The sequence below is a fragment of the Phaethon lepturus genome, unplaced genomic scaffold (genome assembly GCF_000687285.1).
Source record: "Phaethon lepturus isolate BGI_N335 unplaced genomic scaffold, ASM68728v1 scaffold4707, whole genome shotgun sequence".
In the NCBI taxonomy this organism is placed as follows: Eukaryota; Metazoa; Chordata; class Aves; order Phaethontiformes; family Phaethontidae; genus Phaethon; species Phaethon lepturus.
The window spans coordinates 8,696-25,903 of record NW_010552373.1 but is presented as its reverse complement, the minus strand read 5'-3'; the positions used below and the strand labels follow the sequence as shown (position 1 = coordinate 25,903).

Genomic DNA, 17,208 nt, shown 5'->3' with positions numbered 1-17,208 from the left:
TAATGTGTTTTGGTTCAATAGTTAGAAGATAAATTGTAACCTAGCTGTTCCCGGCTCTTGTTTTTCTAGTTATAGCAATAGTAGAATCTAATTGGAGTTGGTATACAAATTAATTCTCTTTAAAGGAAGTATAAAGTCAGATTGTCGTAAGGTGGTTATTATCCTTTATTCCAAGCTGTGAATTTGAAATAGAGGTAAAGGATTTTTAGTATCATCTTAGTATATGCCTAAAAGCAAAATAATCATGCTGGATATTAGAAAGCTGATAAGTATCTGTAAATTAAGCAAGCTAAATGTCTCAAGGTTTAGATATATAATTGAAGCCTCTTAAAAACCTTGGATTTTTATTTTTCTTTTTGATACAATTAATAAAATATTTATTAACGTAACAATGTAAAATTTTATTTTCTGTTAAATGCAGTTTTTCTTTCTCCCTCAATCCCCTCCCCCTGCCCCGAAGTATTTTGCAGTTATGAAAAAATTCAAATCAGCTCTTGTAGCCCCTGCCCCATCCTTTGGTTTTGGTGGCCATTGTGAGATTAGATAGCTTCACGGATATATTGTATATCTTTTTTGTTATTACACATCCATATGGAACTTATAAAGATTGCTGTGGCTTCTCCATTAGGTGGGCAGGAATAACAGCGTTGCTTCCTTGCAGGTTGTGTACTGTGCTTCCACACTCTGCTACCATAGGAGCATATGACATAGAAACTGAGAAGTCAGGTCAGAAGAAAATGACCTTGGTTGTAGGAAAGCGTGTAGTGCCTTGCCATATTTCTAAGCTGATGTAAGGGTAAGGAAGAGAGGCATCTGAATGGAAGATGGCACCTTTGGAAGACCAACTACTTCCTGGTGCTGCACCACTCTTGTGTGGGAGTTTCTGCCTTTTATTTTATTTTATTTTACATGTGGTATTGCACTGAAAACAACCTAAGCTCACAGGAACAGTGTAAGATTGAATTGGTATAGTGATGTGCCCCAAACAGTGGATTCAGTGATTTTTCCTTTCTTTTCAACTTGTATCTGTGCCTCTTCCTTTGGATTTTCCACCTGTATCCAAAAGGCAGAGGGGCTAAAAAGCCTTATTTATCAGGAAAAAATGAATTGTATCCTAACTGTAAGAATGTTTATTTAACCACAAAGGGAAGTTCTTAATCTTTGACATTTTAATTGTTTGGGGTTTTTTTTTGTTTTTCCAAGTATTTTCCATATATGTTTAGATATGTGTAGGTAATCAAAGGGTAAAAGGTAAGGATAACATACCACCAGAATTGACAAACATGCTGCTTTTATTTTTTTTTTCTTTTCTTTCTGTTTGTGTTTTTCCTGCAGTTTTGATATGCAAGAGAAGATTGTCTTATTAAATTAAGACTGACTTTTAAGAAATATGTTCTTTCGCATTGTTCTAATGAAACGTTACAAAAATCAGAGGTACTTAATATTAGTATTTGTATTTAAAAAACAACAACAACAAAACCAGAACCAGAGACAAGGGCTTTCTTTACTGTTCTGAACTATGTTTGTTGATGCCTCAGAAAATGGGAGCAGATTCTTTGCTTGCATACCTTACAGATTGACTCACATGAAACTCTGAGATTAGGCACTATCAGCCCGTTATTTAGAAAACTTTGCCCCGTGTGGAACCACAGCACAATTGGATGCCATGGGTTAGTTAGGTGCTCTTGGATCTCTGGAGTGTTCAAAGTGGCTTTTTTCATAGCTGGTATCTTACCATGGAGTGTCAAGAGCACCAAGCCTTTATGAACAGACTACCTTGTAGGGTCGTCGTGGTGCCGTGCTTGCAGGGTCCATCCTGAAGTTTTCTTAGGGTTGCTCTTAAAGCATCCAGGTATCTTGACAGTGGTCTTCCCAGTGCTTTGCCTGACACTAAAGATGATGTATGTCATAGTTTAACCCCAGCCAGCAACTAAGCACTGCACAGCCGCTCCCTCACTCCCCCCCGGTGGGATGGGGGAGAGAATCAGAAGGATAAAAAGGAAACAAATTCGTGGGTTGAGATAAAGACGGTTTAATAGGGAAAGCAAAAGCCGCGCACGCAAGCAGAGCAAAACACAGAATTCATTCACCACTCTCTGTCAGCAGGCAGGTGCTCAGCCATCTTCAGGCAAGCAGGGCTCCATCACGCGTAACGGTTGCTTGGGAAGACAAAACACCGTAACTCCAAAGGTCCCCCTCACTGCCTTCCTCTTTCCCCCAGCTTTATATGCTGAGCGTGACGCCATATGGTATGGAATATCCCTTTGGGCAGCCTGGGTCAGCTGTCCTGGCTGTGTCCCTTCCCAGCTTCCCATACATCCCCAGCCTTCTCGCTGGCAGGCCCACATGAAAAGCCGGACAGTCCTTGACTGCTTAGCAACAACTGAAAACATTGGTTTATTATCAACATTATTTTCATCCCACATCCAAAACACAGCCTCACACTAACTTCTGTGAAGAAAATTGACTCTAGCCCAGCTGAAACCAGCACAATGTAATACTTTGAAGTAATGAGCACTTTGCTGGTTTTGGTGGGACCGTATCTTTCAGGCAGTCTGCTTCATATTCATGACCGTATCCAGCCTAAGAAAAGGCTGAACTTTTCAGTCAAATACATGTATTAAAAAAAAAAAAAAAAATCCATTGGATTCACCTGCACAAAGCTTCTAAGCAATATTATGAAATCCAGATTATTCACTGACAACTGTCATTGTGTTGAAAACTTACTTTCTAGTGAACTCATTATAGCAATATTTATCTAACAATATAAAGTTCCCACTTTTTCAATACTTTTTTTATTTATTTTATTTTAGGTACTATGATTCTTCAGATTTGAGGAGCAGCACTTTCTCTAAATGGGATGACAATGCAGATTCTTTTTGGAAGAAGGAAAATAATAGTAGAGATGTTGATATAATGTTAACTTCAAAAAGTACAGGATTTTCAGACAGGTATACCAAGAAAGCCTAACTGATTTTTGTACAGAAACCCCAAGCTTGTTGATATTATTTGAGTCCTGGCCGTAGTAGTGGGATTTTTTTCAATCTAGAAGGAGAATTTGGTCATAACTTTAATCAGCAGTCAAGGGACTTTGTGGATGAATTTCTTTTGTAAGCTGAATTTCCTATTTACATTTTAAGTACCTGTCTGTTTTGCTCAGTGCTGTACAGTATATGTACTGGAGGTAATTTCCAAAGACTTTCAGCAAAAAAAGTAATAGACAAAAGATGTGGAGAGAAACTCAAAATAATTGCACTGTTCAGAGAGCATACTTGCTTTACTTGGCTTTATTGCCTAATGAACCAAAGAGAACCAGTTACCAAATGGATGAAACTGTAGGGTACTCCGCTTTCAGGATGAAGGTACTGAAGATACTTGCAAGCAACAGGTCTAATTGTTTTGATTATAAAAAACAAATGTTTTCTTCTTTTACAACTGTGTTTTTATCTTTGTAATCAATTGGAAAATGTAAGAATGTGGGGGTTTGTGTGTTCAGTTGGTGTTTTCTGCTTCTATTCTTCTTACTTTAAACTATTTTTCATTTACCTGTAAAATGCAGTTTGTGCGCTTAAGTACAACTTGTTTTTTTTAACACAACCGTGTTCTTTTGTTTTCTAAAGAGTGGAGCAGTGATGCCTATTACACAAAATAGCAGTTCATGTCCATAATGCTATTATTTCCTAATTTGAGTACATTTACTTAAAAAAAAAAAAAAAAAGGCAAGTGTTGAGTTTGTATGTTTGAGGTGGAAGGCAGTGACAGTTTAAAGGATGTTATGTTGAACCTTTTTGTGCTATTACATTTAAATCTGAATTTCACTGACGTTGTGTTTTGGATTTTTTGAGGTTTTGTAGAAATATTCTATCCTTGTTGACATAATTTATCTTGCTTTTTAAACAAACTCGGAAAATAAAGATAAAAGATTAATGAATTTGAAGTGCTATATGTTCACCGTCTTGTAAAACTGTTACTGAAATTTTATTTGCTGCTATATCAACTTAGTTATCTGAATTTCTTTATCCTGGGTTGATACTGATTTTTTTTTTTTTGTTTGTTAAAAAAAATGATTATTTTATGTTTAGGCTTCACAAAGCAAAAATGATAGTGCTTCTTGTTTGACTTACTGCATTCTGCCGTGATGTAAATAAAAGTTGCGCTCACTAATGCAGTTTATTTTTCTTTTAGACCTGCATCTCGTCGTAAGCCTGAATATGAACCATCTTTAAACACAGATGAGGCACAAAAAAAGTTTGGCAATGTAAAAGCAATTTCATCAGACATGTATTTTGGAAGGCAAGATCATGCTGATGTAAGTAGAAAGCAGTGATAAATATTTTTGAATGTTAAAATATTCTTTGACTATAAAAATGGTGTTCTTGTATAAAGAGAAGGCAATAAATAGTTAAAATTGGTAGAATTAGTAAACTTATAGAATTATGTCCACTCGAATAATCTGATAGTTTAGTATTTAATTTTATGGAATTGGAGCTGCAAGTAGGACCCTACCCCCAACATCATTCCTCTCTGATAGAAGTGGTAGACTATGATTCAGCAGTGTCTGTTTTTGAAAGAGTCAGCCTGATGCTGGATGAAGGCTTACTTCATTTGTTCTAAATACCCAAACTGATGCCAACCAACCATTGTTAAAATAGCTGTCCCCTCTGTATTTGTTACATGGAAACTTTATTACTATTGTGAGGTTAACTGAGCAGTTAAATTGTTCAACAAACGACATATAACTGAATCAGCCTAGAAGTAAAAAACAGATTAATATCATGTTACATTTTGGAGGTGAGGGATAATTTTTAAAAAAATATATTTTTAATGAAAAATAAACAATGTAAAGAGTAATGTAAAAAGTATAATCAATATATTACTATTCCCAGGGAACTCAGAAAAAAATTGAATTAAAAGCATCATATGATTAGAAGGGTTAACATGATGCTAACCTTAGTGCTTTTTCCTTATCCTACCCAACCGCTCCATTTCATATTTCAGTTGTTTTTAATGGTTGCACTGTTTTTCAGCAATTTTAGAGTAGCTAACAGGCCTCTTCGTGTCGCAATGGTAAATGTCACTCTTTGATAACTCAGAAATGAGTTGAGATGATGACAAACTAACACCATGTAGGTCATGTGAAAACTACGAAATGGGGACAACTTTCAGAATGGTCAACTTCAGCTGGATTTGTATGTTCTAAAACTGTATCTGTAATCTCATGAATTATCTGACGTGACCTTGAAAGATACATAGTGTTACAATACTTTTTCTTCTCAATTCTTTTCTAGTATGAAGCAAGGGCTCGACTAGAAAGACTTTCTGGAAGCTCATCTATAAGTTCAGCTGACTTGTTTGAAGAACAGAAAAAACAACCAACAGGTACATATGGAACAGATTGAGAAACTGTATCCTGTGGTGAATATGTTCCCATACTCTGCTTCTAGTTGTGCTTTCAGCTAGCTGTTGCTGTGTTCTGCAAGAAGTGTGCAAAGTGAAGTATGCATTAGTATTGCTGATAGGTCAAACAAGCGTAACAGGTGTAGTCATTATTTTAAAAAACAATTAATTTCTTAAATTTCAACTTCTGTATTTTCAGTTCAGTAAGTTCAATATTTTACACTGTTCTTTTTGTGACTTGTTGCAAATAATCGACTAACTATATTGTAAATAATTTTTATCAAAGGAAAACTAATATTTTGTTATAAAAACAAATGAGGTAACACCTAAATTGACTATCAGGTAGTTTTTTTTATAAGTTACCATAAGTAACTTATGTATTTATATATGTTAAAATAGCTGTCATCGTAATATTGAATCGAAGGAGAGTCTTTAATAAAAATGTTAGTGGCCTTGAAATTCCCATTTAATCTGTTGCATGGCATATCCATTCATTGGGATATCTGCTTTTAACAGTGGTCTTGCCAAATTATTAAGGAAATTTTTCAATTGGTTTGTCTGTTCAAAAGATTTGTTGGAACACCGTACACTGGAGAGTGTAGTTCATAAAATTAGAAAGGAAGAAGTATTAGACTAGATTGACTGAAAAGTAGCCCCTTAGGCTATTGAAAATCTCTCATGTTTTCTTTCCAACACCCTTTTTGGATAGTGCAATAATGTGAGATAGAAAAGGTGGGAAATCCTGGAACATTTTGTTGACTTGATCAGTTGGGTTTCATTCCTTAACTTAGGAAGAAATGGGGAGAAAAGAATTATTGAAGAACTTGAAATCTGTGAGTAATTTTATAAATAGGCTGGAAAAACAAACAGTATGCAGCATCTGATTTTACTTTGGAAAAGTTTGAGGAAAAAAAACAATGTGATTGTTCAGTTTTGATCCCCTGAAAGCGAGTTTTGAATACATTGGCTAGTAGAGTAGTAACTGCTGTTACTAGTTACTTAAGCTGGATTTTAGTCAATTGAAATGTAAAAACAAAAAATAAAAAAAAATTAGGGGAGAAGACATGAAGCAGAAATTGCAGTAACTTACTTTAGCCACTTGAAAGAGTATTTGCAACATGGTGTCATACTTGTGCTTGAAAAAGATGTGGGGAACATAAGTGAAGAAATGTTTTTTCTTTCTGAATTTGTAAACTATTTTTTCTATAATACATGAGATTGTGATAACAAATATTATTTTGTTATCTGTCTATTGTTGACTAGAAATTTCTTCATCCTTTTTCTTTTAATTTGCTTGCATATAAATTATTTTATATGGAATTAATTATTTTTTCCTTTGTGTCATATGTGTGGGGCTTTTACACAGTAATGAATAAGAGAATGAACTAGAAAAAGGTAAATATAAGTTAAAGATGAGGCAAATTGTGTGATATGAAATATTTATATCTCTGTGTGTATATATAGATATATGAATGTGCCTTTCTATGTACACATACATATATATGTGATAAAATTCTCACTGTCTTCTGAATAAGGGTACTTACAGGCAATTATATAATGTTTACTATGTGTATGTGATTTATGCACACATGATTATTCATAACTGACCACTTGGAAAGGTTCCTGGGGCTTGTGGGGGAATGCAGAGATTCCTAATAATGGGATGAAAAATACTTGCCTGTGACTCAAGGTTAGTTACTCTCTGTCACTGGCACGTAACCCAACAGTAAATGTAAAGTTATATTACAAAGACTAAACTTCTGCTAAATTTTGGGGGTTGTTAACTGCTCTAAAAGAATACTGAGAAAGAAATACACCAGGAGTTATTAGTTTGTATATTATAAATTCCTATTATATTCAGTCTACAGATTCTTCCTTCCTTGCATCTCTTTCTGTTACACCACCCCACCCAAAAGACTGTCTTTTGACAGTGGCCCTTCTTGGAGAAATTTCACTGCACTGATAGCTAGTCTGGTGTTGAATTAATGCCAGGGCCATCATTAGTTCCACAAAATAAAGGTAATCAGGAGACCGGAGGCTGGCAACAAAAACGCTGCTGTAATTCTGGGGTCCTTGCCAGAATAAAATGTCCTTTGAATCTAAAGTTGTTTTTATGAGCGCTGCTGAGATTTTAGGGTAGAACAGTTTTGGGATGCTTGCTTTTGTACAAAATGCTGTAGGAGCTACTTACCAAAAAGTAGGGTGCTGCAAGAAAACGCTTTTACTTTGCATTATTTCAGACCTGTTGCTTAGGAAAGATGGCTGACTTGTAGATGGTGTTTTTGAAGGAAATCACAAGAAAAGGAGTTGCTTTCCTGTCTCGTTTACAAGAAGTTTTTCAGACAACCATACATAAGCAGAAAAAACATGAGAAAATTCATGTGGCTGAGATGTGGTTAGAACTTCTCTCCGGTTATTTATATCTGCAAATTTTATTTCTATGACTTTGACTTTAGTAACAAAAATGCTGAAGCATTTGATAAGTGGAACAGATCGCAAGGAAGTCAAAACTACAGTACAGAAATAGAGCCATCTCAGTGACAGTGAATTTTTGAAAATAATCTATAAACAAATATGCTCATGCATTGTAGAAACAGCTACTAGCTGACTTTAAAGAATGGAGTGGGAAGCTCTCTGACTGTGACTATGCATCTGCCACTACAAACCAACCACTTAGCTTAGGTAAACCAAATTATCTGCAGTAATGTCTTTCTCAGCCTGCTAACAAGGCAGGTGCCTTTAATTTCCCATGAAAAGAGAAGCTGCAGGTTCTCTTCTCTCTTCTTCTTCCACCCCTGTTCAAAAAGAAGAGGAGGAGAAGAAAGGGCTGCCAGTGTATAGCAATGTTCTTGTATGGAGCTGCTGTCAAAAGTGGTTACAGTTGTGTAGGTTGTGGAGTCTGCAGCTGGACGAGCTTGTCTGAGGTTCAGTAACTGCTCACAAGTCACCAGTTGTGTCCCGACTGGTCCCCGTTGGCTACGTGTCTAAATTAAGGCTACGGATCACAGTTGTCTTTTTGAAAACGGTCTGGTTTGGGGTCCTTCCTCTCAGGAGCCCCATTTATTCCCGAGATCATAGTTCTGTGATGCTGGTTTACTGCCATTTGTGCCTTTTACAGTATCAGGTATTTAATATTAAGGTGTGCCAGTAATTCTTTTCGCAAATGAGTGGGTGATTGTAATTGTTAGTATGTTAATATTTATGCAGTTAGTTTTGAAACATCTTTGATTTTTGTTATCTATAGGCCTATACTTTTCATAATAGCGGTAGAGCTAACATTTGCTGGCCAAACTATATTGGCTTTAAGGAAGACTGGATGGCCAACTTTGTTTTGGAGTTTTAAAACTTAATTCTATAGAAGAATTCTATAGAATTTTCCAAGCCTCAGATGTAGTAATGCAAAATATGTTTGAATATACAGCATGGAAAGCATACCTGTGCATGCATACTAATAGGGTTCATCACTTCAGCCACCACTTGAAGTGCATTCATCTTTAAATTGCAAGGTAATAACAGCTGTTTAGGATACAAAAGATAATACTGCAGCAGATTGAAAGTGCGGAATAAATCATATATTATCCAAACATTACTTGCTCAGCTGGGAATACAAAGTGTAGAAGATGACACTCTGGGTGGAATTGTGAACAACTGAAAAAAATTAAAGGGAAGGTGCCTGTAAGAAACTTGAGATCTATGTCTGTTGTTTTTTCGTGTCGATCAGACATTGGTATTTAGTGCTGCTAGTAGTATATTGTACTTCAGGGAAAAAAAAGGCTGCTTTTAATGTAAAATTCTGGTTTCTTCTTGTGTGTGTGTGTTCTCCTTTTAGGAAGCTACAATATAACAAATGTCTTGCCTTCAGCTCCTGATATAGCTCAGTTTAAACAAGGAGTGAAATCGGTGGCTGGAAAACTTTCTGTACTTGCTAATGGGGTCATGACATCTATACAGGTTAGTAAAAATATTACAATATATTAACCATCAGTTAAAGCCTTTTTGTAGGGATTTGGTATCCTGGATCCTGCCTTTGAATCATCTTTAGGGAGAAAAGAATGAATTTGGCTTTGAGCTTTGTACTCTCATGGTAGACAGAAGATCTTTATCTTTTTGAAAATAAATCAGTAACTGATAGCTCACCTTCCTTAGAATATCTTTTCCCTTATATAGTTTATTTCTTTTCTTACAATTAAAACAAAAATTCCATTGTGGAAGTTATTGCTGTCACTTTATTTTTAAAGTAATAATAGTTCATAACTCAGAATTGAATAGTTTAGTTGGAAGAGACCTACAGCAATCATCTAGCCCATCTGTCATGGTTTAACCCCAGCCAGCAACTAAGCCCCACACAGCAGCTCGCTCACTCCCCCCTCAGTGGGACGGGGGAGAGAATCAGGAGGGTAAAAGTGAGAAAATTCATGGGTTGAGATAAAGACAGTTTAATAGGGAAAACAAAAGCCGCACACACAAGCAAAGCAAAGCAAAACATGGAATTCATTCACCACTTCCCATCGGCAGGCAGGTGCTCAGCCATCTCCAGGACAGCAGGGCTCCATCACGCGTAACGGTTGCTTAGGAAGCAAACACCATAACTCCGAACATCCCCCACTTCCTCCTTCTTCCTCCAGCTTTATGTGCTGAGCATGATGTCATATGGAGTGGGATATCCTTTTGGTCAGTTGGGGTCAGCTGTCCCGGCTGTGTCCCCTCCCAGCTTCCCATGCACCCCCAGCCTTCTCACTGGCAGGGGGGTGTGAGGAGCAGAAAAGGCCTTGACTCAGTTTAAGCACTGCTCAGCAATGACAAAAACATCCCTGAATTATCAACACTGTTTTCAGCCCAAATCCAAAACATAGCCTCATACTAGCTACTGTGAGGAAAATTAACTCTATCCTAGCCAAAACCAGCACACCGACTCTTGTATTGGCTCTTCAGTTGACTTGGCAGTAATACCTTTGATCCATGTTTGTGCATAAAATTAAGACATCCTGGTCTCAATAGTGTAAAGCATGTTTCATGCTCCGGTTAGTTTGCATTTCTTTTATGAGGTCAGTGGGAGCTCTCAGGTGTTTGAAAATCAGGCTAATTATCCTGGAGTTTAATCATAAACTCCAGTTCTTGGAAGAGCTGCTCAATTTTCTTTAAGTCTTAAAGAATTAAACTACTATTTATTTAACAAATGTAAGTAAAACAGATTCCTTTTAATGGAAAACATATTCATGTCTGTCTCTTTTTTTAACTTTTCTAGGATCGATATGGTTCATAATGCCTTTTGTATCAACATAATTAAGTACGCTAAAGAAGGATTTCTCTTCAGATATACACGTAATCACACTGCTGATTTGAATGAAGGTTGCCTTAAGACTGTTGATGTTTTCACTTGTTCCAACATATTTGTTTCCTTGTGCAGCTTTCTGGCTCAGCCTTATTCTTACTGCTATTTCATCTTTACAGAGCAGAAATCTTGTAGCAATTTGTTACATTGCCTATGCTTTTTTTTTTTTTTTCTCCTTTACAGTCTTGTATTTCTTAGCAACCTTAATGTTAGATGCTGGAAGTTTATTTTGTTACTGTTTTTGGCTGTGAAGCAGGAAGGAGGAAGAAGGATGAACGCATACAATGGAAATGAGGCTTCCTAATAGAAACCTCTGCGTGGTTGCATCCTTGCTCACCAGACAATAACTTGTCTTCTGACTGTTTTACGAGCTGTAAAAGCACGTGCTGAGGTGGTATTTAGTGGACTGTAGCAAAATATAGAATTAAGTTAAACCTGCGCTTATCAGGAAGTAGAAGCTCCTGCAGTCATAAATTGATGTGCATTAAAATGATGGGGAATTAGTGTTTTAAAACAATATTCCTGCTAGAAAATTGTATGCCTAGATGTGAGGTATGGAGAACACAAGACATGTGGTATAGTAAATTGTTGACCTCATCTTGTCATGGGAACAATCTATTTATTCCTAGTTTTGAAAGTTACAAAAAAATTGCAATATAGAATCCTTAAGTGCTTTTAAAAAATCTGTATTGTGTACAAATTGAAATAAAACTAAAATATATAAAGGGCCCGATAGGGCAGTTAATGAAATACTTGTTAAAAATGTTTAGAACAATCTTAGTTTTTTGGTAAATTACGAAATATTGAATGAGGAAATACAATGGGGCTGTGTTTTAGACAGTCTAGAATTTATTGTTGATGACATCCTGTATAAAAATGATTATGACCTTGAATAAAAAAACCTCACGACTAAGAATGAGCTCAAGCTAATTCTGTTCTGTAACTGTATTTCTTAATTCAAATTTGTAAACTGCTGATATCTAATAAAAACAATTGATATAAACTCACTTTTAAATTAAGTTTCTATGTGCAGACACCAGTCTCCAGCTTTCTAAATACTGTCATCTGTATTCTGTGTCTATACAATGAACTGGTTAAATTAGCCATTAATTTCAGTTAGTGAAACTAACTTTTTCATTAAATTGCTATATTTATTTAGAGATCAACACAGTAAGGCTGGGGTAGAAAAACAAGCTACTGTACTGAAATGCTGTGTTGAAATGCAGTTAATCATAGTATAACTGTCTTTTTTATTTTCTAGCTGCCTCATATCTAACTCTTGGTTCTGGTAATTTTCTCTTGTGGCTGTTGTGTTTAGTTTTCTTAATCCACAAGTGATCTTTCTTTTTTGAGAATAGTACAAGATAAGCATTTTTCCTGCTTAAATGTAGAGCTTTTCAATAAAAACTTGCTTTGTTTTTTCCTTTCCCACACTGTAGAGATGATTTTGCCAGTAAAACAAGAAAATGTTACTAGTCAGGGCTTGCTTTGGTTTTCTCTAATTGCAGGTAATGATTCTCAGTTTTCAAACTACTTTTTCAGTGTACACACAGTAGTAAATTTATTACAAGTAATAAGTGGTCTGATTTTCAGAGTTGCAGTATACCAACAGCACCCAGTGACTTGCAGAAGATCTGCTCCTCTGATAAAATATAAGTATAAAATATATAAAATAAAGTATATAGACATTCATACATGGATGCAGTTGCTTAAATTAAGGCAGTGAAGTATAACAAAATGTAGTTCTGCCTCTTCTTATGGTTTCTCACATATAACAATGTACATGAGATCACCTACACTGAAATAATTGTATTTTTTATGCATCACTGTGACACAGCAAACCACTTGCAGATGGAAAAATATGAAAAAGGGATCTTTTCAGTACAAAATAAGAAGAAATTCTAGGAGGAAACAACTAAGGGGTTATCTTAAATACCATAAAATAAGTACAGCTCTCTAGCAGATGTATAAGCTTTTTCCTTTTTGCTGCAGTCTGAAGATTACACCACAAAGTTCTCCTACAGGTGAACGATTCAATATTTTCAGGAATATTGTGCAGTTCAACATAAATTGGATTTGTTGTTGCAGATTCTCTATGGCAACCTGGGTACTGCCAATATGTTCTCTTGATGTTCTCTTGACATAATGGCTGGATGAATAGCTCTTGACCCCCAATACACCTATTTGTGTCTTTAATAAACCCGTGAGGTGTCACTGCCTTTCATCAAAGAAAGAGAGGTGGGGAAAGGTTGCCACGTACACTGGAAGAGCCAGTCTTAACTCGAGTCTCCTGGGAATTCAGGATGCCATGGCGCCTCTGATCAGGCAGGATTTGATTAGAAACCTAAAATGAGGTTTGAATTCCTGCTTTCTTACGTGTGCTTTTCTTTGGAAAGCTGGACATGAGCCAGCAATGTGTGCTCACAGCCCAGGAGGCCAACCACATCCTGGGCTGCATCCAAAGCAGCATGGCCAGCAGGTCAAGGGAGGGGATTCTGCTCCTCTACTCCACCCTGGTGAGACCCCACCTGGAGTCCTGCGTCCAGCTCTGGAGGCCTCAGCATAGGAAAGACATGGACCTGTTGGAGCACGTCCAGAGGAGGCCACAAAAATGATCAGAGGGGTGGAACACCTCTCCTGTGAGGACAGGCTGAGAGAGTTGGGGCTCTTCAGCCTGGAGAAGAGAAGGCTGGGATGGAGACCTTATTGCAACCTTCCAGTACTTAAAGGGGGCTTAGAAAAAAGATGGGGATGGACTCTTTAGCAGGGCCTGTAGCAATAGGACAAGGGGTAACAGGTTTAAACTAAAAGAGGGCAGATTTAGACTAGATGTAAGGAAGAAATTCTTGGCAGTGAGGGTGGTGAAAGAGTGGCACAGGTTGCCCAGAGAGATGGTAGATGCCCCATCCCTGGAAACATTCCAGGTCAGGTTGGGCGGGGATCTGAGCAACCTGACCTAGTGGAAGATGTCCCTGCTCACTGCAGGGGGGTTGGACTAGATGGCCTTTAAAGGTCCCTTCCTGCCCAAAGATTGTGTGATCTCTTGCCTTCAAACACATTTGTCAGCTGCTGATAAAAGGGGCAAATGACTAATGCTGCTGTAAACATCACAGCTTTTAGAATGCATCATAAAACCATGTATTGGATCTGGTTTTGCGACAAGTTTCCAAGGGAAACTTGGCATTGGTCACCAGTTGCGTTTTGTTGCAGTTGTTCGTCCCTTAATCCTCTCTTGCTCCAGTCACACCTCTTGCTTTTTCAAAGCTGGAACTGAATGATGGCAGCAGCAACTGTGAACTATTCAAGTTAAACTTTCCTCTTCCTAAAGACAAGTGAGGATACTGCATGTAAGGGGAGGGGAAAGGGGATTATTTAATACTTTACATTTCAGAGAGTTTATTTTTGTAGGTTAAAGTGAAAGAGTTAGAAAAATGTTTGAAGTTAGTTGTTACAACGCTAAACCCAGCATTAATTTGATGCAGAGACCTGTGCTCTCCTTCCCGGAGTAAACAGTTAAGGGCCGAGGGGGGCATTTGTTACTGTCTGTTTCCTTGGCTTTTTGCAAAATGGGAAATGCTCAATGCTGTCATTCTGATCTGCTTCACATCACTTTGTTCCACTGCTGGGAGAAGCAATTCCAGAGACGTTTTGATGCTGATTTAAGCTTTTTGTTTTAGAAGGATTTTGCAGTGCAAGAGTGGGCTGAGTGACTCCATAGCATAGGAGTCTGTAAACATTGCTTTAGCTATGTGTATGACATGGCTCTTGTCCTGCTCTTGAGTCAAGGAAGTCTAGCTGTTGTTGTAATCAAGGGTGAAGCTGAAGACCATATAAAATGGTGAATGCTTGATTTGATTTTGAGGGGCTTCCACACAAATTAGCTTTTTTGCATAGCCATGCATATAAGACTCAATTCACTTTGATCAGTAATGGTCAAACCTGTGTCCTGCAGACCTGGAGGTAGCTGAGGTGGTACAAAGCAGAAAAATTGCAGTCATCCTTCGTGCTGCTGCTCACAACTTCAAAGACAAATAGTAGCACTGCCTTTGTCTTCTTGTAAGATCAGCTGCAACGGGCAGAATATGTTCCTTCAAATTTTAGTGCTTGCAATTTAAATTTGTTCTTGGTGTCTACTTTTTAGAACCTTCAAAGGCAGTCTAGCCACGTGGTCTCCCACACAAAGCAGTATGATCTCATGGTTCCTCTTCAACTTCGATTTCTGTGAGACTGTTCCTTCCCTTTGCACGGGTAAGCAATGTTGCTTTCTGCCAAAGATGTGAAAATAGAGAAGTATAGCCCTGTTGAAGCAATCCAGAAAAGCCCTGTGGTGCTTGGAACGTAAGTAGAGGGTTGTGTCAGTTATGTTTGCAAAGTGTGCAGGAACAGTTTGGCCTCTGGTTTGCAAGCCTCTATGGGTGCACCTACTTCAACAACCTCCCTGTTTTTAGAGAGAAAAGAAGGAAAGGAGCAACAGGGGACTTGGAGCTTCTCTCCATCTTCAGCTTGGCTTGCAGGTCCACGCTGAAGCTCTTCAACACTTATTTCTTCATTTGTAGTTTTGGATTTTGTGTGGTTAGTCTGACTTTTCTGTTCTCTTCAGATGTCTCTAAGAGGAGGTTTTGATCTTAAAGGTAACTATTTCTGTATACGAGCTAATGAGAGTTCAAATCAGTTGCCTGCTTATGGACATCTGTTGCCATTAGAGAAGTCTTAGCATACTTTGCCTGATCACTGGCTGCGACACCAGAAGGTGTGGGTCTCCTGTAGTGCTGCATCATCAATCACGAACACAGGGCTTCTAAAGTGTCTACAAGTGGGCACCTGGATTGGGCCCTGTGTAGCTGCTGCACGTTGAGCCGTATGGGTATCTACTCCCCACCATTTGTACTGATGCTCCATACGCTCACAGCAGGGACTCCTACATTTTCCCTTAACTGGGAGGTTGGTATGGAAGAGCCGTGGCTTTCATTGGTGAAGGGTGGAGAAAATAATTATGTTGTTGACAGGCTGGTTTGAGAAGGCATACAGCAAAAGTGTCCGTGAGACAAGGTGCAGAAGATCTGGGTATGCAGGAGGCAGGTTTGGTGATGGGAACATGCAGATGTTCCCATCCCAACGCTGCAAGATCCTATAGTGTGAGAACAGAGGGTTCTGCGGTCTGAAGTTTGTAAGTCAAGTGCTTTATTGGTTCATCAAGTCATGAGCCAATATAAACCAGCATTTATATCTGTATTTATAAATTGATGTGGTTTTCTCTCGGTTTCTGCTACTGTAATGATTAAGGCGACAAAATCCTTAGGGAGATGAACATGGTGCAGTGCTTTGTGGATGTGAGGATTGCTAGCAGAACAGCTTGATCAGAAATGATATTTATATTCCAGAATTAGATTATACCGGTGAACGTGTTGCCATTCCAGTACTGGCATCCACCCAGTGCTTCAGGGGTTTGGTGTACAGAGAGGGGAGGTGCTGATGCAGTAACGTGGCTAAGAGGGGCTCCTTTGTCACGGTCTGTAAAGAGCAGCTGCGTGACAAAATGTGTGCCTGCAGCAGAGAAGGACCTAGGACCTATTACGGAAAATGGTAAGAGAGGAAGGAAACGGAGATTGCCAGTGTTTCCTCAGAGAAAGATGTAATTTGTTATCCGAGCGTGCTCATCCCCCACACCCTGTGCAATCTCTGGCTGAGCAGCGGCTCCATCGACAGGCAGCCTGTGAAGCTCACAGTGCTGGGGCATGAGATAACACTTCTAACGTTGCACAGGGCTCCTTTTTAAAAGCTGATGTAGACCTGGATTTCTGAAGTATAGCAGCCAGCCGTTGAAGAGGCACTCGCTTGCTTTTTCAGTTTTCTGATTATATTGATAGGACTTTCTGCATTCCTTTCTGGTAATGCGTAATGCGCTCAAATCTCCTGTTTGCCTGACAGTTCTTTCCTGTTTATATCAAAATTACTTGATGCAGTAATAATGCATGACTAATGCAATTACAAATGGGAGCAATGCTGGGAGGTCCAGTAGCATTATTAGGTTGCTTTGGAGAGACACAGTTCACAAGAAGCATGACCAGTTGGAAGTGGATGGGCTGTATTGTATTTGTATCGGGCTGGACTGCACCTATTTTCCAATGCACATTTGCAGCTCCTTGGTTTCAATATCTGAAGATGACTCTTCTGTTCTATAGTACTAAATACTGCCCTTTTCTATCTCGGATTTGAGAACATCAGAAAATAAAGGAAATGCAAAGCTATAGGTAAATTTTCTAGCCAGCACCTTAATTAACACCAACATCCACCGAAGAGGAGTGCATTTTAATACGTGGTTGCCACAGGGAATAACTGATGTGGAACTCAGAGCCTTACTAGAATAAGGCAGGTGCTGCTGCTTGCATAATAGTAATTTAACGATGGGTTTAGCAGCGGGGTTTTTTGGTGTGTGACCCTTTCCTGCTCCAGGGCTACGCTCTGTCACCCTCTTTCCC

The 17,208-nt window shown here is 38.2% G+C and overlaps 1 protein-coding gene across 1 annotated transcript in view; it reads left to right on the top strand.

Annotated features, from left to right (window-relative positions):
• The window catches only part of ARFGAP3 (ADP-ribosylation factor GTPase activating protein 3), a 30,468-nt gene extending 19,622 nt beyond the window's left edge, over positions 1 to 10,846 (top strand). Inside the window, exons 11-15 of the mRNA XM_010291182.1 lie at positions 2,814 to 2,951; positions 4,186 to 4,309; positions 5,289 to 5,379; positions 9,227 to 9,348; positions 10,643 to 10,846. Of these exons, the coding sequence (XP_010289484.1) occupies positions 2,814 to 2,951; positions 4,186 to 4,309; positions 5,289 to 5,379; positions 9,227 to 9,348; positions 10,643 to 10,660 (493 nt within the window). The 3' untranslated portion in view covers positions 10,661 to 10,846. The remainder of the gene's footprint in view (positions 1 to 2,813; positions 2,952 to 4,185; positions 4,310 to 5,288; positions 5,380 to 9,226; positions 9,349 to 10,642) is intronic.
• The last annotated feature ends 6,362 nt before the right edge of the window (positions 10,847 to 17,208 follow it).